The 26,393-nt window shown below is 40.2% G+C and overlaps 1 protein-coding gene and 2 non-coding genes across 3 annotated transcripts; 1 reads left to right on the forward strand and 2 right to left on the reverse strand.

Annotated features, from left to right (window-relative positions):
• The first annotated feature begins 713 nt into the window (after positions 1-713).
• LOC136846659 (NKAP family protein CG6066-like) lies at positions 714-24,884 on the forward strand. Its single transcript, XM_067117646.1, has 6 exons — positions 714-891; positions 3,943-4,608; positions 5,061-5,193; positions 17,639-17,892; positions 19,660-19,748; positions 24,175-24,884. The coding sequence occupies exons 2-6, from the start codon at positions 3,948-3,950 to the stop codon at positions 24,478-24,480; spliced, it is 1,443 nt and encodes a 480-aa protein (XP_066973747.1). The 5' UTR covers positions 714-891; positions 3,943-3,947; the 3' UTR covers positions 24,481-24,884.
• Positions 13,940-14,059, reverse strand: LOC136850184 (5S ribosomal RNA). Its single transcript, XR_010856575.1, has one exon. It is a non-coding gene; the product is annotated as a 5S ribosomal RNA (ribosomal RNA).
• Positions 15,625-15,727, reverse strand: LOC136850200 (U6 spliceosomal RNA). Its single transcript, XR_010856583.1, has one exon. It is a non-coding gene; the product is annotated as a U6 spliceosomal RNA (small nuclear RNA).
• Positions 24,885-26,393: the final 1,509 nt, after the last annotated feature.

Here is a 26,393-nt window from a genome sequence, read left to right on the forward strand (position 1 = left end):
TTCACTTATGAGTAATCACACGGTAGACCTATAACTCGAAAGTCTTTTATTTGCGTTTGCTTGATGTTCTCTGATTGTAGTAGGCTACAGTATCTAGTTCTTGACCTCAACATTCTAGTTATGAATCAATCCTATAATTTAGCACTGGTTGGGCTTATATGCATTTAAGCTACGATGAGTACATTATTTGGTCAAGAGCAAACTGACCAGTTCCTCAAGTAAGGAAAATGACAGCTTAAGGCAGAAACTATGAATAGCGTTTGGGAATATTTTGGCTGTACGTTATCACATTATGCCATAAAAATCATCTATGTGGCAGCGACTTAGTGGAAACTAAGCTCGGTTACTGTAATGCCTATTGGATAATATAGCTTCAATATAGATTAGCTTATTTTTTCAAAACTTGTGACAGACCGTACGTATGAAGAGCAAAGTCTGTTGTCAAACCTATTTTGGGAAACCAGTTTATCTGTGGCTCGGTGGAACTGTTCTTTCATTTCAGTTAGACATATCTCCTTTACTATCACATATTAAGGTACACAAGTATCTTTAATATAAATTAATTACATTATTTTATACATAAATTTATTTTTTTATATATAAATAATGAAATTATTCGTGAAATTAAAGCAATCAAAATTCTAAATTAACAATTTTGAGAAATGTATTTGTAGAAAACAGTGCTAAGAAGTAGTGTTTATGTAATAAATGTCGCTGTTGAAACCAACATTGCAAATTGTAAACAAAGTCACCCTGATTGTTTGTACGTAGTAAGTTCGCACGGGCAAGGCTACCCCCAAGGTTGTGCCCTAAATTTGCAGCAAAAGAGATGCCCAGAATGACCTCGTGAAGCATAGAGCTCTCGTGCACAGATTTCCGCAGTTGTTTGAGGTATGGAACGTAATAAATAGACTGGAATAGTCATTATATCACTTGGGGGCCATGCAAGCTCTCGAGTCTAAGCTAGAAGACGCCTTCCCTTTAGAGATCCATTTTTATAATAGGATAACCTGAGCCCACGCTTGCTTAAGTCAAGGTTTAAGGCCAGAGGACATTTCTGCAGTAGGGTTTTGAGAGGGAATGTAACCTAACCTAACGAGACATACCTGTATCTAGCTAGCCTGCTAAACCTTGGACGCCTCGTCCTAACCTATCCTGGGGAGCTTCACCGAAATGTTGCCCCCGCTCAAGTAGTTCGAGACCCCTACCTGCATTCTTCTTCCCTGAACTTAGGATAGGCTACGGCTTGTTATTTGGCTGCCGTATTGCTTCTGTCAAGGCCTGTTTTGCTAGTAGGGCTGGTCGAGGCCTAAGTGAGAGGTCCTACATAGGATTTATTTTAATCTTTTAATTAGTAGTTATAGCCTAATGACTGTCTGGCTCGTTACTTTTAAAGATGAAGTAAGGTAAACATGTACATAATGCCTTTGAGTAGCTTAGCACAAAATAAGTCACTTTTAATGTATTTAGGCTAATGGACATCATTGGCTGACTGTAGTTCATTTTAAAGTTTATCACCCGTGATGGATGATTATCCGTAGAGTATGGCCGGTGATGGCTGATTTTTCGTACGCTGATTCATATGAACACTTCGTAAGTTTTCACAGGTCTTTGTACTAATTTTTATAAAGTTACGTATTTTCTCGAACATTCTTTGGGAAGCCGTGGCCTATGCTATATTATATGCACCTTAGAGTAGGCCTAGTACTTGTGTGGTCTATTTACTTTTTGTAGGATATAATACTTGGGCTACTTACCATTTTCGTTTAATTATATTGAACTCGGCCTAACACTTGTGTGATCTAGCTATGTATTTTTTTTATTGGATATAATACTTACCTACCATTTTATCTAATAAATTTATAATTTCTTATAGTTAAGTTCCTATATGTTTTCATGGTTTATACTAAATTATGAGGCAAGAAGTTCTCACCGCCACTGAATTAAATAGTGCCGTTGGTACTGTGATGATGATGATTTTGAAGTTTTGAATGGAAAGTGGTAGATAAGTTATTGATAATTGAGATATTTATCTGTTGCTAAAGGAATAATTTATGAAATTTTAGATAGGCCTACCTGATTGTCCTTTGGCATGTCTTTGATGACCTTTGTGAGGATATGGTAGATCTAAGTAGTAGTGCCGCGGCAGTGATTTCCTTCTAACTTGACTTTTTCTACAGTTTTTGGTTGCTAATTATGGATTTACCTTCAGTTTTTGTTGCACAAATGTAATTAACCTGTAATTAACCTCTGAAGTCCAACTAACAAGGGGTTTCCATCCGCGATCTTCACAAGACAGAGCAAGGGGACGTCCGTCTGTTTGGAACGGCTCATACCCCGTCTGGCAAGTGCAATAACTTGTTAACGTATGGGTACCACCCCCCTGGGCCAGTACTAAACACTTCGAAGGGACATTCCATTTGGTCGACAACAAACATGCACCGCCAGTGTAGAAAAAACCAGTTTCCAAGGTAAAAACAGGCACGGAGCTAATACGTAGAATTACCAAGGATATATAGGGAAAGTTACCATTCTGTTGAAACCACAATATCTGGTAGGTATGGTGTATGAAAACACCTGCAACTGGTAAGCATTCTTGGCAGATGGAACCTGATAACCTTTGTTGGGTGTTGGTTGTCTGTATTTACCCCTCACACTCTTTCCCCATTATGCAGTTTGCTAGATTGCCTCTTAACCAGGTATGACTCGGCACCCTAGGTCAGGTTAGGTTAGGGTGCAACTTTTGCTGTAATATAAACGGGGTTGACAGGAGCTTATGACTCCGCATTATAAGTTAGTTAAGTTAACAATGAAGTCTTGTTATTTTTTGCTGAACTATACTTTGGGAGAGTTTTCATAATTATTACATGGATGAACAGCATTTGCTGACTGTCCTTACTGGTATGTGTGTTGTGACTACAGGCAGTCCCCGGGTTATGACGGGTCCGGCTGACAACGTTCCAAGGTTACAACCCTTTTCAAATATATTCATCAGAAATTATTTCCCTATTTACGACGCATGTTCCAGGGTTATGACGCTTATGATGCCGATCTGATGGAAGAAATATGGCTACAAAATGGCAGAATAATAAAAAATTGGAGGTTTTTTGATGAAAAATGTTAAGTGTAATGCTCAGGCACATCGAGGGGAAGTTTTCCCCAGCTAGTCTGGACCTGGTATCTTAGGTTTTGTCAGGATGTATCCTTGTACAGTGTACAGTATTTCATTCTGTGATTAGACCAATCTTAGATTATTGCTCATCAACATGGTCTCAATATCCTATGAATTATTGCCAGGTGGAATGATATGAGGGAATCTACATAATTTCACAGAAAAAGTAGAGACCTTGTAACAAGGAACCTGTTATTTCCCTGGAGCTCTAAGATGGATTTCTGATGCTTACTCAGCCATTGTGGAGTTTTTAGCAGTTTTAGCTACCTAGATTGCAGTGCAGTTTTATTTGAACTTTTTGGTATGGAAACAAATATAATTTTGAAAACAATTAATATTCTTTATAGGACATAGTAATGTTTTGATTTATTGCTGACAACAAAGCAGAATTGACCTTTAATATACTGTACTTAACTGTCAAAGGGAGTAGAGTACATGAAATTGTGTGGTTGGTGTAGTGTTCTGCAGAGATTAGGAGTTAACATACAAAAAAGTGTGCATATTTTATGGAATACCACCTTACTTTCTGCACTGTTCTATAATGAATAAGATTATTGAAATTTTGTTTTTGCTTTATGAATAAAATGCAGTATGTAAATTAAAAATGTGTAGAGATCTAAGGATAAAAGATGATTCATTTTGCTCAAAATCCTCAGACAAATGGCTGCAGTGGGAGAAAACGGGCCCAAATATCATTCTTCTTTAGTAACAGCATATGATGTTAGACTGATAAAACTAGATTTTAATATTTGTTTTTTTTTATTTTTTAGGTAAAATGGGCCGTTACAGTAGCAGTTACAGTAGTGGAACCCCCAGCCCAAGACGACATTCCTTGTCTCCAAGACATCAGAAGTCTTCTGGAAGAGATAAAAAGACTCATGTAAGAGATAGAGGCAGAAGCAGGTCGCACTCAAGAGGCAGGAGTAGGTCGCGATCAAGAGGTAGAAGCAGGTCGCGATCAAGAGGTAGGAGCAGATCGAGATCAAGAGAACGAAGGCTACATAACGAACTGAGGGGGAAAGCGAAAGGGTCCTTGAATAGGAAAGAAACACACACATCAAGATCCGCAGAAAGAGGTCGGATTTCTAGGTCACGCTCTGTTTCTCACTCTAGAACAAGGCATAAAGACGTCTATAGTTATAGAGATAAGGAACATTCTTCATATAATGATAGATACAGTAAAGATCACGCCAGAGGTGCGTCAAGAAGACAAGGAAGTGATTTTTCTGATAGTGACAGGTCAGAATTGAATGAAAGAGACAGGTCGGATCGCAGAAGGGGAAGATCCACTGAAAGGGCTGGAGGTGAAAGTAAGAGAGAGTATTCACCTCCAACACCAGATGGGAGATGGGGTCACAGTAAATATTTTGAGCAGCAAAAGCAAGAAAGGGACTGGAGTGGAGGATACCGTAAAGGCCTTAGTTACAGAGAGAGAGGTATGTAAATTCTTGTTATCAAACTGATATTCTTTTATTGAAATAAGAATATTTCTTATATTACAGTCAAGAAATGTGGTCTGTGTAGTTTTCATATTCTACATTTTATACTATTATTGATTAATGTATTTTGTTCCGTCTTCCTTGTTTCCACTTATTGTCATAACTTTACTCTGGTAACATTTACTCAGAGCTTTTTTTTGCAAAAACTTTGTTTGTTTCCATATAGTTTATGTAGGTTCTATTCAGTACCCCTGGTATCTTATGAAAACATCAAGATTCTACACTCCATTCAAGACTCATTTTTTATTTACCAGTTTTCCTTCTACGTCTCGTGTCCTTTCAGTGATCTCTCATATTACTCACTCTATAAAGATATCAAACCTTGGAGACATTTTACACCCATGTCTCATTTACAATTTTACGTCAATCACTTGCCTGTCTTCTTGTAGGATTTGGGCGTCATAATGGGTTAAGCAGCCAAAGTGATGATTACTTCAGCCATCGTCGTTTACAACGTCAAGAAATTACAGAAAGTGGCGTTTCAGAATTGTGGAATACATCACCTGTCCTTCCTCAAGATGAGTAAGTTTGATTGGTTTTTATGCACTCTAGCACTTTTCAATGGCAGTGATTTGTCAAGGAGCTGATGATCATTCATGTTTGATGTTACTTTCTTCCCATTGACTGTCCTAGCTTAAAGTGATCATTGAAATAATTAATGAATTACTATATGTAAGCTAAGAACAAAATAGATTTTAACACAACCCCAGCAATTTAAAATTGCCTACCCTGTGCAGTCTATGCTCCCCAGACACATTTCAATAAGAACAACACTACCACCTGACCAGTTAAGCATCCAAGTCGCTCAGCACCCTAAGAAGTAGTCGAAGTCATTCCCTGTGTGTATCTTAAACAATACAGTATAGTATACCTTTATTATTTGCTCCCGGAGATCGATATTAGCACACTCGTATTTATTCAGAATTGTCGACTTTTCATGTGTGTTCTTTCCTTAATTGGGTCTCCTTACTTTTAGCTTGTATTGGTTTAACCCTTAATGGACGGGCATCATCATATGATGATCTATAACAGGTCTTGAGTGATGGATGGGCTAACTCGTATGAGTATTAATATTATGTGCCATACGATTTGGATGAATTTAGCGGGAAAGATGTTCATAGCACTTCAGTGGTCCGTAAATGACTTATGGCTACTGTTAGCTCAACACAGGACAGAGGGGGATCAGCATGCCTTGAGACTTGATGGGGGAACATATTGCCCCTCTCTATCCCATGATGTCTTTTTATTTATTTGCTCATAAATATACCCAGGGATTGCTGTTGGTTTTAGTTCTTATCTTTTATGATAGTATGTTAGCTAGAATTGTAATTTTGCAAAGGAAAATGCAAAGAAATATTAGAAAAAATTTTTATAGAAACAGAAAAAATTTGTATAAAAACATAAATAAAAACTGTAAATATCATACAGATAATGCCTCCTAAGAAATATTGGTCCTAGAAAACAACCCCCGAAAACCCTTGGGGGTCATCATCTAGGAAAGATCCAAAAACAGTACCTCACAAAAAGTTACCGCATCTCCCTATCTCAGTAAATTTCATAAAAATTTTACAACAAATATACTCAGAATTTGTTACTGATTTTAGTTATCTGTTATGATATTGTGTGAGCTGTAATTATAATTATACAAAAAATAAAATAAATTATTAGAAAAAACATGTATAACTTGGGTAATTTTACGAGGGTTGTAAATAGTCACTTTCAACTTCCCATGGAAGATAGGGAAAATTTTTTAGAATATTTGTTCTTTCACCAAGGGTTAAGCAAAATTTCCTTGAATTCTTCAAAGTTAGTGTTTTTCTATAACAGTGAGAATTGCGGAAAGTGTTGTGTTGCTTCAGTTCCCAGCTACTGTAGACACACCTGTCTTCCTTTGACTGTTCACTGTTATTGCCTTTTGTGGAGGGGGGGTTGTAAGTATTTTCTCATTCTCTTCACTGAATTACAACCCACTTATATTATTTTATAGCATATTATTGTTTTTGGTGTTGGACATAAACTTGGATGTAAAGGCTTAGCACAGTTGAGTTGCACACTAGTTAAGCATTAATTTAGCTGTGTGAACTTCAGTATCCTTTTTCACTTCACCATGTATTATGTATTGTTTTTCAGTGTTGGTATGTTAATTGTGTTACATTCCATTTGTGATTTAGTTACAGTTTCTCCTAAGTACTGTAGTACTATATTCATTGGGTTACAAAGTTTTCGTAAGGATTGATCAGTATGATGTATTTTCTGTATGCAATTTAGTGTGTTTGGTAGTGTATTATTATCAGCTTTTTTTGTATCAGCAAACATAGGTATAATTATTTGGGACAAATCTTGCATACTGTTTAAGTTAGCTTATATCTCCGCACCCATAGGCAAGTCGGCATTCAAACAAAAGATCGAATGGCTGCCTGGATGACTGTCTAGTACACATGCTATCCACCAGGTGTGTTTCGGATGTTTTAGCTCTTGTCAGAATTCTCTTCGCTGCCATTATATATAGGTGCTTGTTGGTATTTCATGGCTGTTGTCACAGTACTGTACATTTATTTTTCCAAGGATTCCTCCACTGGAATCAAGACTAAGAACGTCAGGTTCTGTAGGAATGATTAGTGTTAGCAGGATGCTGATTGTGTAGGAGATACACACTGTTTACTCTGGTTGCATTAGCATAAAGTGTGATCTTGAGAATAGATGTGAGGAAGTAGGGATTTTCGAAGGACTTTCTGCTTAAGTTCGTTAGTATAGGAAGAGGAGGGAAGCAGATAGATTGTGAAGCAGTTAGTTAGGTCAGGTTATCAACCTGTCACTTCTCCCCTTTCTCCAGGTCCTTCGTTTGTAGTTACCCACACGCACTCTAGGCTTTTCTGTTGCTAGTGATTTGGTTAGTACTTGGGCTTCCTCTTTAGCTCTGCCTTCTGCTCCCCATTCAGTTCAGGAAAAGCATATTTGAGAATTTAGAACAGGACATAAACTTTATTTTGGTCAGTACTGTACAAGGTTTGTCTGAATTGGTTAGAGAACCAGTCCAGGTCCCCCCATAGTGTGCGATTGTTTTCGCATTCCCTTATAAGAGGTAAGGTGTTGGTGCCCTTGCCTGTCTGTAACCTGTGCCTAGGACTGCCCTGTGACAGTTGGAAGAGTCTGTTGCCAGGGAACTGGGTCAGTTCTCGGGGCAGTGTGGTTCTGTTCCCTCTGTCACCTGCCTCTGTTTTTCACGCTCATAGTCTTGTGTAGCCGAAAGATCATTTTGGTAAACATTAATCTTTGCTTCGTATGCTACCTCTGCCATCATCAGCACCTAGTATGAAGTTGTTATCACCGATAGGACTAAGCAGTTATATAGGTATAGACAGTTTTATTAAAAAATTATATGTCTGTAGCGAGTTTTACTATTCTGATGTTCTGTCGACTCAGTTGATTGTTTAACCAATCTCTTCATCTTTTGCTCATTCCAAATCCTTACCTATTCCTCTTTTCTCCGTCCAAATGCACTTGTTCGTTCTTTGCATGCTTTTTCTTCGGTTATCGGCAAATCTCTTACTTCTGCCTAGATTAATGTTTCTCGTGCCAAATCTAAGGATGTGTCATAAGGGAATGCTCTCAAGTCTGTTGACTCACTTTCAGATGAGGCAGGAGAGTCGTCGTAATGTTCCCTTTCTCCACCTCCCAACATTTCCCATTTTCTTTTGCCACCTCATTTTTTTGCTCAGCTGACTCGTGTGGGCTCAGCTGAGTCGCTTCAGACTGCATTTCCCTGTCTCCCTCTCATCAAGTTGTGGATGCGACGCAGGTGCTCGGCTGCTGTCACCTCCTGTTGCCAGCTGTCTCCTCCTTTTGCCCTTTGGTGAAAGAAGAGTTTGAATCAAGGAGAGTTCTGAGTTTGAATCAAGGAGAATTGTGACGAGCTAAAACATTCGAAACACTCTTGGTGGAGAACAGGTGTACTAGACAGTCATCTGAGCAGCCATTCAATCTTTTGTTTGAATGCCGACTCACCTGTCGGCTTGGAGATATAAGCTAACTTTAACAGTGGGTGAGTATCCAAATAATAAATTTTATTATGAAAATTTATATACAGTACTTTGATTATTAATTTGCTTGTACCAGTACAAATGCAGTACAAGCAAATTAATAATCAGAATGTTATACCTATGCTTAGCGAAGTAAAAAACCTGACTAAGATAACAAAGCACTACTGATTCCATTAAAACATATACAGAAAACATGATATTGATCAATTCTTATTACTACTTAGGAGAAACTGTAGGTGAATCACAGCTGAAATGCAACAACAATTAACAAATGATACAAAATCTCCAGTGATATCCCACCTTACTTAGAGAATCAGATGTGGTTAGAGGATTAAAGTGTGACACTAATCTTCAGTTATATCATAGTAGTGTACCAGTTTGCACCCCACCATAACAAGTGCTTCCAAGTTACTGCTGTGCTCTTTCAAACTAGGCAGAGTAGGCAAGCAGTTTATTCATGTTGCCCTGGGACAAACTGTAGGTATATCCCTTTCCACCATTCTTTCTAGTAAAGCCAATGCTTTACAAGATTTGACACATGGAAAATATCAAGATGACAGGTGGTGAAGATTCATCACATGGAGAACATCAAGATGGCTTGTAGAGAAGACTCAACACATGGAGAACATCAAGATGACTGGTTGCACCCTTTTGTCATTAGTAAGAGTGGCACAAAGACCTGCTATTACTCTGGATGGATGGTCTTAGAACTCTTCCATGTTGAGAGTAGCTGCATTGGTAGCCCCAATCTCATTGGATCCACCAGAACCTGAGCCAACCTATGTGTCTGGAGGCTATCAAGTAATACCTTGTTAGGAGAGGCTTTTCGGTCAAGGCAGCCGAGTTCATACTGGTCGAAGCATTAAATGCTATGTAGTTGGTTTAATAGGTAATGAGTAGATCTTCTGAAGGCCTTTATTCCATGAGTAGTAGATTTTGTACCGTTTCTCCAAAGTTCAAGGAAGTCACTGTGTACCTTGAGGAATACATTTCTGCTCTGGCACAAGCGTTGGAAAGCAGAGGCTTAGATCTCGGCTCTTCCGGTGATTTGTATTCAGTGTGCCAGACCTCCAAGAGGCAATTTCATCTCAGAATTATAAAACTTCCGAGTTTGGAGGTGTGTAGCAAGCCCAACTTATGAGCTGTTAGAACAAATATATTTGAAAAATTTTACTTGAAATTATGCCATTCTTCCCTCCCTGGTTTTCACAGGATGCATAATTGACTTGCACAACTGGCCTCTTATACATCCCAGGTTTTGTTGCAAAAACATACAACTTTTTCTCCACCCCAAGATGTATTATTTACAACTTTCTTTGTCTTATGCTGAGTCAGAGCTGCAAGGATATATCCCAGAAAGACCAAGTCTTTTCATAAGGGATTTCCAGATTGGTTTTGTCTGCCAGCATGTCTAAATGAAGGCAGGTCCAAGTTCTGGGGATCCCAGATTTTAGTTATGTATGACTAATTTTGTATCCTAGATATCTCCATCTACATTTGTTTGCTTTTATTTAAGAGGTTTAACAAACAATTCACTTAATATGCACTCTGCTCTGTAGTTGATCTAGCCAAGTTCTATCCATTCCTAAAAAGTGATAGGCTCTTTTGAATCCATCCATTTTGGCTCATATTCCAGTCTTTAAAGAGCATAGCACTGTAGGGTACAAGCTTCTATGCCTTGCTGATGGGCTTGTTTCATTTTTATAAATCAGACAGAAAGTTTAACTGGAGAATGTGGTGGAGAGAGAGTGAGAAAGCTTATTACAAGCTATTCATCCAGATATCTGTAAGTCCTACATTGCCTATGGTGCAACTGGCCCAAGAACTCAGATGAAGAGTAAGGGATTGTAGCTAGTCCTAAGCAGAGTATCATTGAGGGAAATACCTTCCCTGCTCAAAAAAAAAAAAAAAAAAGCAAAGATCAATTTACATAATAGCCTTGAAAAAGAAACTACAGCCATTAGAAAATAATGCCATCAATGCTTAGTTGTCTGCCAAGGTGATTCCAGGTCAGACATAAGGAACTAAGGGTACATCCACCTTGTAAGAGGTTTTGTACCTATGAAATTAAGATTATCAATCATAATGAGTGCAGTATTGTATGTGATTTATTTTTTTAGTAATAATTAACTGTCTGTGCTGAGCAGGAAATCACTAAAAGATTCGGTATAGGTATTTTCAGTTGTTACCTTGGTAGAAAAGTGTGCAAAAGGATTGAAGGGGGTTAATTCAGGAATATGATATTTTAATGATAAAATAAAGTTTGTTCATACTTACCTGGCAGATATATATATAGCTGTATTCTCGAAGGTCCGACAGAATTTCAAATTTCACGGCACACAGTGGCCGGTCAGGTGTTAGTACCCATTTCCGCCGCTGGGAGGCGGGTATCAGGAACCATTCCCATTTTCTATTCAGATTTTCTAACGCCACTGTCTCCTGAGGGGAGGAGGGAGGGCAATATAAATAGATATATCTGCCAGGTGGGCATGAACAAAACTTTATTTTATCATTAAAATATCATTTTGTTCATGAGACTTACCTGCCAGATATATATATAGCTGAATACCACCTTTGGAGGGGTAGAGACAGCCAAGAAATAGGAAAAACCAATTATTGGTAAAATTATTTTGGTTCCTTATCTGATAGCGTAGCTGACTGAGTGGTTACTGTCACTCTAGTCTGCTTCTGCTTTACTAGAGACCCCAGCGAGGTAGTGACCTATATAGCTGGCGACTTCTAGATGATCTGTCAACGGGGCGTGACCACAATGTGACTAGATCATAGCCCATACAAAGAGGACAAAAAGAGCATTACTAACCACCTAACCAACACCTAAAGCGTTAGTTTGCAAAGGATTGGGAAGACTGCCCCAGTAGTCGACCCAACAACCACAAAAACACAATTAAAAAGGGATAGGATCAGAGTTACCCCTTGTCCCCAAGGTTGCTGAAGCAGCAATGTATGGTCCCAGCGAAAGCAATTTCGATGCTACCTAAACATCTTGCCAAGAGTGTGAGGCAAACACCGAATTGACTTCGCCAAAATGTGGCACTAAAAATGTCACTGAGTACCATATTTTTCTTGAACGCCATGGAGGTAGCAACTGCCCTCACCTCGTGAGCGTTAACTCTCAACAACTTGAAGTTGGAGTCACAACTAGAGTGTGCGTCTAATGGCGTCCTAATGAAGAATGCCAGTGCATTCTTCGACATAGGTTTAACTGGTTGCCTCACAGAACACCATAAACATCCAATGGACCACGAGTGTCCTGTGTTCTTTTAAGGTAGTACTTGAGAGCTCTAACTGGACATAGAACTCCCTCAGGTTCCTGTCCAATAAGGTCTGCTAAACCTTTAATTTCAAAGAGTCTAGGCCAAGGGTTAGAAGACCTATCATTCTTAGCCAAGAACTTAGGGCTTAAAGAATAGACAGCATTGTGTTCCTTGAAGCCCACATGATTTGCCTCGAACTTCTCTCACTCTCTTCGCATGCAGGAATGCCGTTTCGAGTAACATCCTTAAGAGATGCAGAGTGGGAGAGGCTCAAAAGGACTAAACATCAAAACTTGAGCATTCGTCCAAGTTCCAAGCAGGGAAAATCAGCTGAGGAACCTTGGACGTCTAGAAAGAGCTCATGTAAGATCGTGGAGGTCCTTATTGTCAGACAAAGCTAATCCTCTGTGTCTGTATACAATCGAAAGCATGCTCCGATAACACTTGATAGTCGGAACTGCTATATCGGAGTTTTCTCTTAAGTAAAGGAGAAAATCCGCAACCTGGCTCACAGTGATAGAGAGGAAGAGGAAAAGCCCTTCTTTCTACACCAACCTTTGAAGGTTGCTCACTCAGCTAGATATATCCTTTAGATGAAGAACTTCTGGCTCTAGCGATGGCCCGTGCCACCTGGCCAGAAAACCCCTTCGCTCTGACCAAGTTTCGATAGTCTGAAAGCAGTCAGGTTCAGAGCGGGGAGATTCAAATATATCTCGTGAAGTGGGTTTGTATGAGCAGGTCTGCTCATAGGAAGGTCCTCGAACGCTCTACCAACCAGAGGAGAAACTCCGAGAACCAGTGGTTCAAGGCCAAAACATGGGGATGAGAGTCATCCGTCCCTTGTGAGGCCGCGAACTTGCGTATGACTTCTCCCAGAATTTAGAACGGGGAAAAGGCGTAAACATCTATTCCCGTCCAATCCCAGGGGAAGAGCAACCATCGCAACTGCCCCAGGGTCGAGTACAGATGAGCTTTACAGAGGAGCCTCCCGCTGTTCTTGAGGTCGTGAAAATATCCACAAGATGGCGACCCCAAAATTTCCAAAAATCTTGGCAAACCTCCTGATGAAGGGTCCATTCCTTCGCAGGAGTTGATGGCGCCAACAGAGCAGGTCTGTTCTGAACATTTTCGACCTCTGCAACAAAACTTGTGAGAATCGAAATGTTGCGAGCATAGCTCAAAGAATAATCTCTCTTGCAAGGCTGAACAGGGAACAAGTATTGTCCGAGTTTGCTAGAACTACACGATTGCAAACTTGGACTCAAGAATTGGCGAGCTAAAAGATAGCCGCCAAATCTTTGAAGTCGATGTGCCAGGACACCTGTTCCTCTCTCCAGGTTCCTAACACTTTCCCTCTAGTGTTGCCCCCAACCTGTTGACGAATGGCCGAAAACAACACTAGGTTGGGGTTCAGAAGCTTGAGGGAGATCCCTTTCTGCAATTCCGTTGGATCGAGCCACCACCACAGATCCTCTTTATATAAGGAAGAATTCTCAATTCCTCTTTCAAGTCTTCCTTGCTATGTCAGTTCTCCAACAAAAGAACTGAAGAGGCCTGAGATGCAGACTCCCAGAAAACAAACTTCTCCAGCGAGGAAATGGTCCCCAGCAGACTCATTCTTCCTTCACCTAGCATGTTTCCTTCTCCAAGAAGGCCAAACTTTTTCGACATAGAAGTTGCCGTTCTTTGACGGAGACGCTATAAAAGCCGCTGAATAGATCTGAACTCCCAGACACAATGGACAGTGAGGGGATCAGCTGCGACTTCTCCACAGACCAGAAGTCCCAGGGACTTCACGAGGTTGCAGAGTCAACTGAAGGTCCTCCAGATACTTCGCCTCACGACGCTCGAATCAACCAGTCGTCCAAGTAGAGTGAGATCCTGACGTGCGACAGATGCAACTGCATCGCAACGTTTTTCATGAGACGTAAACACCCTCGGAGCAAAATGTGACGCCAACAGCATCTGGTGTTCCCAGGCGGTCAACCATCCAAGTACTGACCAGACCCAACGTTGCTTAACTTCGGCTGATCGGACGAGAAGCGGTGTTTTCAACGTGGTATGGCCGTTGCCAGCAGAGTCCAAAGCAGAGAGCCCTGAACTGGTACGCCTAGTCCCCAAGACAACCTGAGATACTTCACCGAACGTGGATGAATTGGGGCGTGAAGATAAGTATCTTGAGATCCAAAGATACCATCCAATCCCCGGATGAAGGGCTCCTAGTATTGACTGCGAGGTCTCCATCTTGAACTTTTCCTTCCGGACCAAGTTGTTCGACCTGTTGACGTCCAAGACGGGTCTCCAGCCTACTGGAAAGTTTCGGGACTAGAAACAATCTGTAGTAAAATCCCGGGAACACCGAGTCAATATCTGTTCCACTGCTCTCCGCTCGAACATCTGTTCGAGCAGGTCAAACAATTTTCTGTTTGACAGGAAGGCAGTTGGGAAACAAAAACAAAAGAGGAGACAGGAAGGGAATCAAGTAACCTCTCTCTAACAGTAGGAGGGACCAAACGTCTGCCCTCACTCTTTTTTCCAGGCTTGTGCAAATGAAGCCTGGTTGCAAAGGAGTCTGAGAGAAGGGAGTCACTTGCTACCTCTTGGAAGTGACATTCTTCGGAAAAAAACTCTTCTCGATGGTGCGGGTCTCCGTGTTGCTTCCCCATGGAAGCCCCTTTGTTATGCAAACATTTAGCTTCCGAGATCGTGCAAGCGTTATGAAGGAGAAGCAGTTTGAATGTCGATAACATTAGTTTTGAGAAAACGATATTTTTGCTTCTCTGTGTATTTATTTGCTTGCCGTTACAGTTTGATGTTTTATGACATAATGAAAAGCCAAAAATAGACCTGCAAAGTAATATAACTTCGCTTAAATGAAGCTAAATGAAGCGAAAGTGTCAAAACACGGCTGAGGTTGGCCAGCGTGACGTTTTACTTAGTCAAGCTCTGAGCTGCTACTGACTGACTGCCACTGACTGCCCCGCGGCATTCCTGTCTTTTCGCTGATGCGCACTATGTCCACAGGGTTGCCATAGATCGCATTAGATATTATTTCATAGCTAAAAGGAAATTACCACCGATATACTGACAATATCATTACATTATAATATAATTATAATATAATATAACTACAATTATATAATATTATTACAATCATAATATAATACAATTATAATATAATTATATAATTACATTTTTCATATTATGAAAAATGTAATTTGACTATGATAGGATACTGTTTTGTTTATAACTTCTAACTGTGGCGAACTTTTAAATAAAACTTTCTGAGAAGAAGTCAGGATATGTATGATGCCATATATAAAATATCCCAGAAAATTTCATTCTGATTTTTTTCGCCAAACGCTCCCTTAAGACAAAGACAACTGCGTAAGGTGAGAGAGAGGAGCCGACGGTTGAAAAGTCTCAGGAAACAGATCCTTAAGAAAAAGCCAGAGTCTGATAATCAGAGGAAGAAGAAGACGAAAGAAGTTTCTCTTCATACAAAGGCTGTGACGAAGAGGATGTTCTTCCGCAGCTGGAGGGTCTTGAGTGAGTGGTGAAAGTAGTTCGATTCGCGATACGTAAGCGGGAACTACCGCGAACTAAGAAGTCGCCAACTAGAGTAACGATAGTAAACATAAAAATGTGGGAACGTCACGATTAGCGTGTCATCCTTGCCCAAGAGCCATGCTAATCTTTCTGTATCGTTCCAATTAGTATATGTACTGCCGAAGCAAGTACTGGCTAAATTAAGAAGGACATCAGATGTTGAAGCGGTAGTTGTGCGACATGATGAACAACTGGAGCGGTGTCAACACAAGACTTGAAGCTATATGGCGGCGGCGCGGGCGTCATGACGTGACGCGAGAGGCTCCGTGGCAAGTACTAGAAGAGAGTCAGCGTGGCGCCCAGCGCCAGTGGCTAGGGCGCGCGAAAGCGTCAAGGTGAGGAGCGCGTGAAGCGTGAGAAGCGCACGAAGAGCAAGACGCGCTCCTGGCGCGAGACAAGAGAAAAGGCCAACACCTCAACTCGGGAAGACGAATAGGAAGCCACTAAACACTCTCTAGACGACAGACGCTCTGTATCGTTCCCAAGCGGAGACGAAGGTGAAAGTCTGTACCTCTTAACAGGCAGATACGAATCTTGAAAGGTTCATGAGAGCATCCAGCTGTTGTTGCAAACCCAACAAAATCTTACGTTGGAGAAGCCACTCTCTCGGGAGAAGGGCTGAACCTGGAGAGAAGGAAAGGGGGCGAGAGACGTATACTTCCCTTCCACAGGGAAGAAGCTCTAGCCCTTGCCTTAGCGTGACAGGGGTCGAGTAGAGTGATCATTCGAAAAAACACTTTATTCTCTTCTCTGTAGAGGAATATCCACGCAACTTTCGGGGAAGAGTACAAACGTCTCAGAGGAAGAGGACGTGAAGCGCCCTCTCCTCTAAGCTTCTCTTAAGAGGGGCGAGAGTCCAACCCCGTGGCGGGAGGACGTGTCGGAGGACGAGAAGCAATCCTTCAGGATGCGTGCCTGAGCACGCATCCATGGCAGCCTGGGTAGCGTCATCAGGACCTGCCAAGGGACGCCAGATCGGTGGAAGCCCCGTAACCCTCATGCGGCTTCGACATGCCCCTCCCTGGTCCTGGGAGTTCGACAGAGGTCCAGGCCCAGAGGCATTATAGGGCCGATCTGACGCCCCTCCACAACACTAGGGGCACTAGCACTAACACTATGCGCTTGAATTGCATTCACTTTAGTTTCAAGAGCACGCATTGACTCCACACGAGCCAGGGAATTACCTTCTGCAGCAACAAACTACAGGGTTAATAATAAATTACTACAGGGTTACTAGTAGGAGAAAACCCTGACTGTCCAACTAAGGATGCACTCTAGGAGGAAGATTTCCTCAGCCTATCACGCCCAATTTAAGCATATAGGCTTCATATTTCTTCCACTCACCCTCAGACAATCCCACACATTCATTACCGATTATCATAGAGCATTGAACACCCTTACATATCATACATAAAGAGTGAGGAACTATCAAAGTCTTCGATAGCCTCACCTACATTCACCCAAGCTACAGACTCGATAGCTAGAGGTAAGACATCTTAATTATAAGAAAAGTCAAAAGCAAAATCAAAACGGTCCACAAAGAGCGTATGCCAAGTCACAGATCCAGTCGAATACCAAAAACAACCAAAATACTTAAGTGACAATAAATTTCTGAAATCCAAAGGCGGAGGAACTGACAACAGGTGTTGACAGTCCGGCGACAGAGAAAATCTGAATAGAAAATGGAATGGTTCCTGATACCCGCCCCAGCGGGCGGAATGGGTACTAACCACCTGACCGGCCACTGCGTGCCGCGAAATTTGAAATTTGTCGGACCTTCGGAGAATACAGCTATATATATATCTGGCAGGTAAGTCTCATGAACAAAATACTGTATAATATATTTAGATCAAATACTGGAAGTCTTATTCTCTGACAAAGAATTTTGTGGAGTTAAAAAGTGTACAAAACATAATGGAGTTCTGAATATCAATGTGTTAATAAACCAAATGAGTATTTAGAGTTATAGTAATTAGAAATAACATTGATAGTTTTTTTGGCTTACAGAAGAATGTTAATGATAAATTTTTTCTTCTTTTACAGTTCAGATGCTGCTAATACTGATGATGAAAAAAAGATATTAACTACTCTAAGAGATGTAAAGGATGGAGATTCAAGTTCTGAAGATAATAAGAGGAGAAGAAAAAAGAAGAAGAAAGAGAAAAAGAAAAAACACAAGAAAGAAAAGAAAAAGAAGAAGAAGAAGAGAAAGGTATCCAAGAGCTCGGACTCATCATCGGAGAGTGATTCAGATTCAGAATTTAATGAGCAAGATTACAAGTGGATTGAAAAAAGGAGTAAGTAGTATATCTCATTCTGTGTTTGGTTTCTTTTATTAGTTATACCAGTTTTTTCAAAGTAAGTGACTTCTTGCATAAGGAAGTAGTACAGGTAACTCATGTAATGACTATTGTTCAGTAGCTTTTACACCCAGGATATGTTCACCATACCTTTTATGGCACTTAATGAATGTTCATCTGGCTGTGCCTGTATCGTCTCAGCCTGAGACGCTTCTGGACATCCTAGGACTGCATCCTAGTGACTTAAGATTTCAGTCATATTCAGGTAGAAGACAGGGCATTCACGCTTGCAAAGGAAGTATCACTCAGGCAGTGTAGATCAGTGTCTTCCAGGTCTTTACTGAGTATCATATGTTGGAGAAATACCATTAGGACTAAGAATACGTACAGTATAGAAATGAGGATAACTTAAACCTTAAGTTTGTGGCTTTACTCAAAAACCCAATCAGTTATAGCAGCAATTAACGGTTATTGTATGCAGGCACCTGAGAAGGTTAGTTATTGTTCCACATGAGAACAGAGATAGACCTAAGGATGTATATATGCTTGACATTTTTTATCCCATGCTGATGTGGACAGGCGCTTGACTATCACAGACAATTGACATTTCATGACGGGACAGAAACTGGTTGGCATACATTTCCTCGAGTCAATTACTGTAGACAGGAGTTTGAGCCAACTTAGGCAGTCTCCAGGATTGGACTTTTGTTGAGACCCACAGTAACACAGGTAGCATTCAGCTCATAACTGTTGGCAGAATCTCACCAGGTCAACAATATTCAGCATTCTTAAATATCACCTGCCAATACAGCATGGGCATTCTTTGGCCTTGACTTTAGGTTATTAGAATTTCATAGTACAGTATGTATTGTTGTGCTCAAACCCACATAGAGATACATGATCTAGACAGTCATGGTAACACCCATGATTTTGCCATTGGACAAGTGGTCATTAGGCCATGAGCACTAAAATCATGGTCAAGGATAGGTGTCAGATAGATTAAGGACAGGAAGCTGCAGGATTGTTACCGAGATCAGAGGGATCAGGGCACTGCCTTTGAACTGGGTGAACATAACTCACTGAATATACATGTGATTTCCATTATGAGCTGGATGAAGGGATCAGATGCGGTCTGTCTTGATTGGCTACGGGAATGAGATCTTTTGTTCGGCTGATAAGGGACCATTCTCGTATGTCTGCTAATGTACTGGATCTAGCGTAATATTTCTTCTATAGTTAAAGGACATTATGACTTTATTGGCAAATCTAACCATTGTACTACAGTGATGAACATGTTAGTGAATTATCATACTGTATTCAAATACCACAAAACAAAACAAAAAAATTTTACTCAAGTCTTGTGCCAACTCTTTTGTGATATTGCCTGTAGTCAAGAATCATTATTGACTTGTAAAGTCAGCCTTTTCCTTTACAGGGTTAGATGTGCAATACTTTCTTTTTTCCCCTTTCTCCATGGCTATAATTAACCAGATCATAAAGAATACTCTTGACATTTTACATGTAGTTTTTTGAGATGTATGTCCACTTGAGAAGAGGGGAGACAGTTGATTTTATGTCTAACCCATGGGGGGTAAAGCTTATGTAAAAATATTCATTTTGATGTGTATGTCTGTTTTTTGGTAGTTATGTGACCATTAAATACTTGCAGTTGATTGTTAATAAATTGTTTTAAATTGGCACAACCTGCTAGTATGTATTACAATTCAAATAATTATTAAAATTTTTAAAACATTTTTTTTGCAGAAGATAGCAATGGTGATATAATTGAAGAAGATGTCGTTGGACCACTTCCAAAGCCACAAGTAACGCTAACGAAGAAAGACTACGGAAAAGTAAGTGTGGCCACACTGAATTTCAGTAGGGTTATATAATTCTTGTACAGTAGATTTTTACAGGCATTCAGATCGTAGTTGTAGATTCATACAAACATTTAAATCCTAGTTTTTCTTTTACGTTTCTTTGTGGTTCTAATTTAGAATTAAGAAAGTTTCCAAGAATATCAGTTGAAACGGTGTTTGTTCTTACACAAATACAAACTTGAAGGTCCTTACTTAGGGGTTTAGCTTGCGGATGCAAGCTGGAATGGCCGTTTAACTTTCAGACAAGGTCATTAACTACTGATAGTAGGGGTGGAAGCCCTGCCCACTCGTCGGTCTGCACTCCACTTTGCTTTCGGTCACTGTTGTGTGAAGCTGTCTCTGCGCTTCTCTGCCTGACTCATTTGCTTTCTTTTTGTGTTTTTTGCCGAAATATTTTTGTGTAATTGTTGTTTGTTGTTATACAATATATGTATATATATACATATATACAAACCCCTCAATCACTTTAGCACTTTTTGTGGAGGAAACCACTGGATTAGGCACTGTCCAGGGAAGGACAAACCTTATATTCAGTTTCTCTTTTTTTGAGGGTGATCCTCATTTATTATTGTATGTGACACTGACATTAGTGTAAATAAACATTAAAACCCAAATTCTTTTTTCAGGGGTTGTGGAGGCCAAGGGTCTTAGAGAGTTGTGGCCCCCTCTTGGCCTCTTGGGAGAGCCGAGTTTCTTTTTAACCTAATGATCAGTTGTAGGCTATGAGTATAAGTATTTCCTCTTTACCCTTAAGGGGGGGGAGACGGTGTTCTAGTTCAAGGCGCTTGTTGTGGACTTGTAACCGCTCCCCAAGGGTTCATTCAATTGTTAATTTTTTATCTCTACTGGAGCTCACTGGTCCATCTAGAGAAGTACCGGTGCTTTTCCTTGGATGTTGTGGTAGCTGCCCAACAAGTTTTGTGGCTCATCCGGCTCCCTTAGAGGACGCATGTGTCTTGTCTAAGGTGTTCGGTAAGCGGGAGAGAAGGTGTGTGAGTGACTGGTCTTCTTTCTTCTCTCTTTTACCCATCTATCTCTTAAGACAGAGAGACAGGTAGCGAGCCGTCATGTGCTGGACAGATTAGGTGGTTTAGATGCATCCCCCCCCCTCTCTCTCTCTCTCTCTAGCCAAGGGGGGAGAGGGATAGACAATGAAACAAACCCATTGGTTTTATTAGCAAGTTTATTGTCCCCGACACTCTTGGGTTCGTCCAAGCCTTTTTTCAGAGTAAATGATGCAACTCATTACTTGAAGCCCAGATATCTAGCAGTTGCAACATCACATATATCCAACAAGGTAGAGGTGCAGAATTCCTTCCTTAGCTCTTCCAGACCAGAAAGATATTTCCGGGTTGGTAGAACCAACAGTCGGTTCAGAGATTTACTCAGATTCCACCTTCTAGTGGGTAAGTCTCCTATGTAAAGACGGAAATTTTGTGTTTGTGTAAGAACAAATAGTGAATTCTTAAAGTAATTTGTGTTTTTCCTAACATTTGGGTTACAAACCTGAGGGTTTTTACAGTATTTGAAAGTTGAAAGGGTGTTCCAGCTCATGCCCACAAGCTAAATCCCTATGTAAAGACTTTCAGGTTTGTATGTTAGGAAAAATACATATTGCTTTAAAAATTTGCTATATTTACGAAATACCCTTTCATACAAACTCCTTAATCATCCATAGCCTTATTCCTTGCAATGAATTTAATTGCACAAACATAGTAAATCCTGCAAGAAAAGATGCAACTGAGAACAGGGCAGACCATGCTCTATCATCCTGCGAGTCTTCATTCTTCATGCCAACCTTAACCATGTAGAATGCGAGGAAGGGAGGAAGATGCTCGGAGTTATAATTAATGGTTTGTATAAAAATTTTATTTTGTAAAAACAGTTTTCTTTAGAAACATGATGATCATAATCTGAAAAACATCCAAGTGAGCACAGGAGATCACTTGAAAGAGCCAGTGGGAAGTAGTATTGTTTGAGACCTGAAGATTCCAGTGGCTGGCATGGATGAAGAGATGAGTAAGCAGGAGCCTTAGCCCATGGTTTGCTAAAGAGAGGTCCTGATATGTCATACAGGACAGAGGAGACTACATTCATTAGAAGAGAGGGTAAAGCAGGAGTATTAAATGAATCCATGATTGAGTCATGCTTGGCTTCTAATTCAGGAACAAGCGAGAGTCTGACCAGTGGCTATAATGAGAGGCATCTTCTGCCAAGGCTTACAGTTCACTGACATACTTAGAGCAGGCCAGGGCTAGTAAAAACACTGCCTTAAAGGTCAGTCAAGTAAGGAGGTGTGTACCTGACGTTCGTAAGGAATTCTGGTGAGGCCGAAGAAAACCAAAGACATATCGCAACTTGGGAAGATTTTTGTAGACTTAGGATTGACTTGACAGTGACAAAACAGGTCTGACCTGTTCTGATTGTGACTGAAATCCACTTCATTCTGAATGAAAACCATATCGTGAGTCATCTTGTAGCATTTGGTGACTGAGGGAGAGAGCTTTTTAGAATTCATAAAAAAATGAAGAAATCATCCAGAGCTGGAACAAGCATCACCAACCCTCCTCTTAAAGGCAAGTTGTAGAGAATCTGCAAGGGGTTTCAGGGCACTAGTTGTATCTGCAAAAAATGCTCTTTCAGAGACTACACTTGATAACATCCACTCGTATATAAGTGATTATGCATGATTGTAAAACAAGAAAAGTATGGCTACCTAGACCCCAGTTTCACATAAAGACCAAATGAAAGGACTTCTAGCTTGTTTGAGGTGTCTGTAAACATCAATGTCAGAGTTTGGCTCAACCAAAGGGGTCTTTCTGGCAGATTCTGCTTGTCCAGCCACTATCTGAGATTTTGAAGGACCCTGGATGTACTGTGACATATTGACTTCCCTCCAAAAAATGCCAGCCAAGATCTAGAACAAACTTTAGGGGACCAACTTCTCCAGGAACAGATGACCAATCAGCACCTGCCATGACTTCCTCATGGGTCATGGAAGATGCCTGAGGTCTTGGATGGTATCGATCCTAATCCCAGGGTATACTGCTTGTATGGAAGGCAACAAGTCTGACCTCCCTAGGTTGACCTGCAACCCCAAGGACTGGCACAGTACCAGAGTGTGATATCCAGATGCCTTTTCAACTCCTTAGAGGATGCCAAGATTAGCTACTCGTCCACGTCCAGGTAGTTTTAGAAACAAAGACATAAATGAGACCACAGATGCCAGAATCATGGTAAAGTCTTGAGGGGCTGTGCAAAGAACAAAGCATATGAAGCCTCAGGGACAAGTATGAGACATGTAGAATGCCAGTTTTTTTGGCAGTGCTTCCTTAACAGTTCCATTCATCAACGTGATGACCACCTCTTTGTCTGGGACGTATCTTCTGTTGGATGGAGAGGTAAGACTTTGAAGGCAACAGGTCAAGTCAACAGTGGCTGTCATTTGTTTACAAATGGAAGACAATAATCATGAAGGTTCCAACCAGTCTCTTTCCAAGCCCTCTAAAACTTTTAAAGACAGGTTTTGATTGGAGACGAGAAGACCACTGCGGACAGCATACACTCATCACCACTTGCTACTTTAGCATGGTCTCTTTAAGATGAAAGAATCCCCAACCTCTGGGACAAAAAGGTAACAGGGCTGCATGTTAGGGAGGCACTTTGAAGATGGTGAGGAGAGTAAGGGCGATCTCTCTGGCTAGAGTATGACTACTAGGCAGAGAAGGGCTGCTGACACTGTGGAATGAAGTATCTCTGACCCTTTCTAAAGTAAGATTGATGTTGATAATGAGACTTGGGCCGAAAAGCAGACTTGTAGGAAGAAGATGCAGATGAGGATGGAGAATTTGGATTGAAAATGGTAGCCATGTTAATAATGGAAATCGACTTCTTTCCCAAAGTATGAAGTAAGCTTTCTGGGAACAGGTTAGAGACCAAAAGTTGAAGATTAGGAAAGCATGAAAGTCAACTGAGGAGAGACCACCAGAAATGCCCTTAAAAACATCATCCATCTTCTTCATCACCTTTGCCACCTGGTGGAAAGTGTAGTGTATGTGAAGAACAGAAGAGTGTCCAAGGTAAAGTGTGAGGCGATGGATCCTAGCCACATCTTCCACTGTTGGGCAGTGTGGCATAATTAAAACAAGGGGTGTAATAATTAAACAGTTAATTAGAGTACTGAAAATGGTCCTACATGTGTTTTAAAGAAATTTTTAATAGTTATTGATAGCACCTTTTCAAAACAGTGAATGTAAATATTGAAGGTAGTTTTTGTTCAGTTTAATTTTTAGTTCAGAGTGTTGATTTTTGTAATGTATTTAGTACTTTTATTTTATTTGTACTTTGGATAAATCATCTTGTGTACGAGAAACTGATCGAAATTCTATTATACTTTTAGGCCTTGCTGCCAGGTGAAGGTGCTGCAATGGCTGCTTATGTTGCGGAGGGAAAACGTATACCAAGGCGAGGTGAAATTGGCCTGACCTCTGAAGAAATAAAGAAGTTTGAAGATGTTGGGTACGTGATGAGTGGAAGCCGTCACAGGCGTATGGAAGCTGTGCGTCTGCGTAAAGAAAACCAGATCTATTCAGCTGATGAGAAGCGAGCTCTTGCTATGTTTAGCAAGGAAGAGAGACAAAAGAGGGAGAATAAAATTCTCACTCAGTTTAGAGATATTGTTAATAATAAACTGAATAAGAAATAATGCTACAAATCACCCAGATAATGGTTGCCTGTTTAGTGATTTATCGTATCTTAATATATTGTAGTAGTATAGGATAGGAAATCTTAATATATTATAGCAGTATAAAATAGGAAGATTTTTGTTCATGGCTTGTAAAGTGCAGTGAAAGTTGTCTATTGTAAATATCCATAAATCTTGGTTTTGTTTTGAAAATCCTCATCATTATACTATTAGGAAGAAAGGACTTTTGTATGATGTGTTAATGGAGAGACAAGTAAAGCAGTTTTAAATTCAGTGACGTTGACGGGGTCATGATTTTTTTTACGAGTCTTTGCTTTAGAAGTACTACCGTATTGTATATTATTTGTATAGGAAATATTGTTTTTCACTGATGTCAGTTCATTAATTTTACCTTAGTTTCTGTTGGATTTTGCATTTAAAGTTTTTCATCGTCCAATAAAATGGAAAAAAAAATCTCTGGAGTTTCCTCCCTTCTAGTTATTACCAGTTAAAGTTTTTATTAGTAGTACTTTTCTCCCCTTAATAATAGTACCTGAGGGTTTTTTCCATCCATTTTCTGAGTTTCTTTAAAATCGTAGGCAGTAAAAAGATATCCATTACTATTAAAAAAAAAATGGTTTCAGCCAGTCTTGAGACTTGTGAAGATTTCTGAAGCTTCTCACCCTTTTGATAACCACATAGTGGATAATTTTTGCATGTGTTTTGGTGCCAAACTTAAAGCTAATTTGCTTCAAGTTCCAAGTCAGCATGCAAGTATTACCATTCATTAAGTGCTCATCAATAAGGAAACAAAGACTTTTAAGAGGCTTAAAGGTTTAAGCATCAAACTTCCTCTTATTTTCGAGAGGTGAGATTTTAACTTAAAATATTTGGGATTAATGACCAATTATCATTCTACCATTTGAGAAGTTGAGGTCAGAGAGCAGAGTGAGGTCATGAACTAGATATTACATTCAGAGGACGTCAAGAAACGTAAATGAAGGACTTAAGAGATATACTGTACTGTGCTATTACCCGTAAACCAGTAAATTTCACAGCCTAATATTTCTAGTAATAATTTGCCCCATAGTAAATCCTCGTCAATACTTAGGCAGGAAAACAATACAAATAAAATTTTTATTGTAACTAACTACAATACGTAACCTATTCTAGGCTTAATTGCTTTTAACAGATGAATGCTAAAGGATACTGCCAATGCTCTATCGAAAACAACTCACAAAAAGTATGAGTTGTTTTTGATGGAGCATTTTCTCTGTATATGTTAAGGGTTCAGTGGAAAATTGTAGCTTCCCTTGTTGTATATGTGATGCAAAACCTTGAGCTAGTTTGCAAAGAGGAATTGAAAATTTTCAAACCTTTATTACCATTTAGGACCATCCACTGCATCTTTTTAAATTGTCAAGAAATGTCTAGATCACCCTAGCTTTGCTTTAAAAATAGCCACCTGGCAGGTAATCAGCCTTGGTATATTTAGGAAGAATGTCATTAGCAGAAGATCCTTACTGAACTACTGTTGCTGTAATGGAGTGTTACTGTACTCTGTTCTGGTGGGCACCACTTTTTAAACCTGTCTATCTAACACCGTAGCGGGTAATGCCGTCAGTGGTGCACTGTAGGCATTACTTGAGGTTCTTTGCATCTTCCCTTCGGCCCCTAGCTGCAACCCCTTGCATTCCTTTTACTGGACCTCTGTTCATATTCTCTTTCTTCCATCTTGCTGTCCACCCTCTCCTAACAATTGTTTCAAAGTGCAACTACAAGGTTTTCCTCCTGTTACCCCTTTCAAACCTTTTTACTGTCAATTTCTGTTTCGGCGCTAAATGACCTCGTAGGTTCAAGCGTTTGGCCTTTGGCCTAAATTCTATATTCTGTTCTGATTCTGTCTAACAACAAATGCAGGATTACATTGAAGG

The sequence above is a fragment of the Macrobrachium rosenbergii genome, chromosome 2 (genome assembly GCF_040412425.1).
Source record: "Macrobrachium rosenbergii isolate ZJJX-2024 chromosome 2, ASM4041242v1, whole genome shotgun sequence".
Lineage (NCBI taxonomy): Eukaryota > Metazoa > Arthropoda > Malacostraca > Decapoda > Palaemonidae > Macrobrachium > Macrobrachium rosenbergii.

Coding starts and splice junctions, on each gene's coding strand:
- LOC136846659 (XM_067117646.1), top strand. CDS start 3,948: ATGGGCCGTTACAGTAGCAGTTACAGTAGTGGAACCCCCAGCCCAAGA. Junction 17,893..19,659: donor CAAGTGGATTGAAAAAAGGA/GTAAGTAGTATA, acceptor TTTTTTTTGCAG/AAGATAGCAATGGTGATATA. Junction 19,749..24,174: donor CGAAGAAAGACTACGGAAAA/GTAAGTGTGGCC, acceptor TTATACTTTTAG/GCCTTGCTGCCAGGTGAAGG.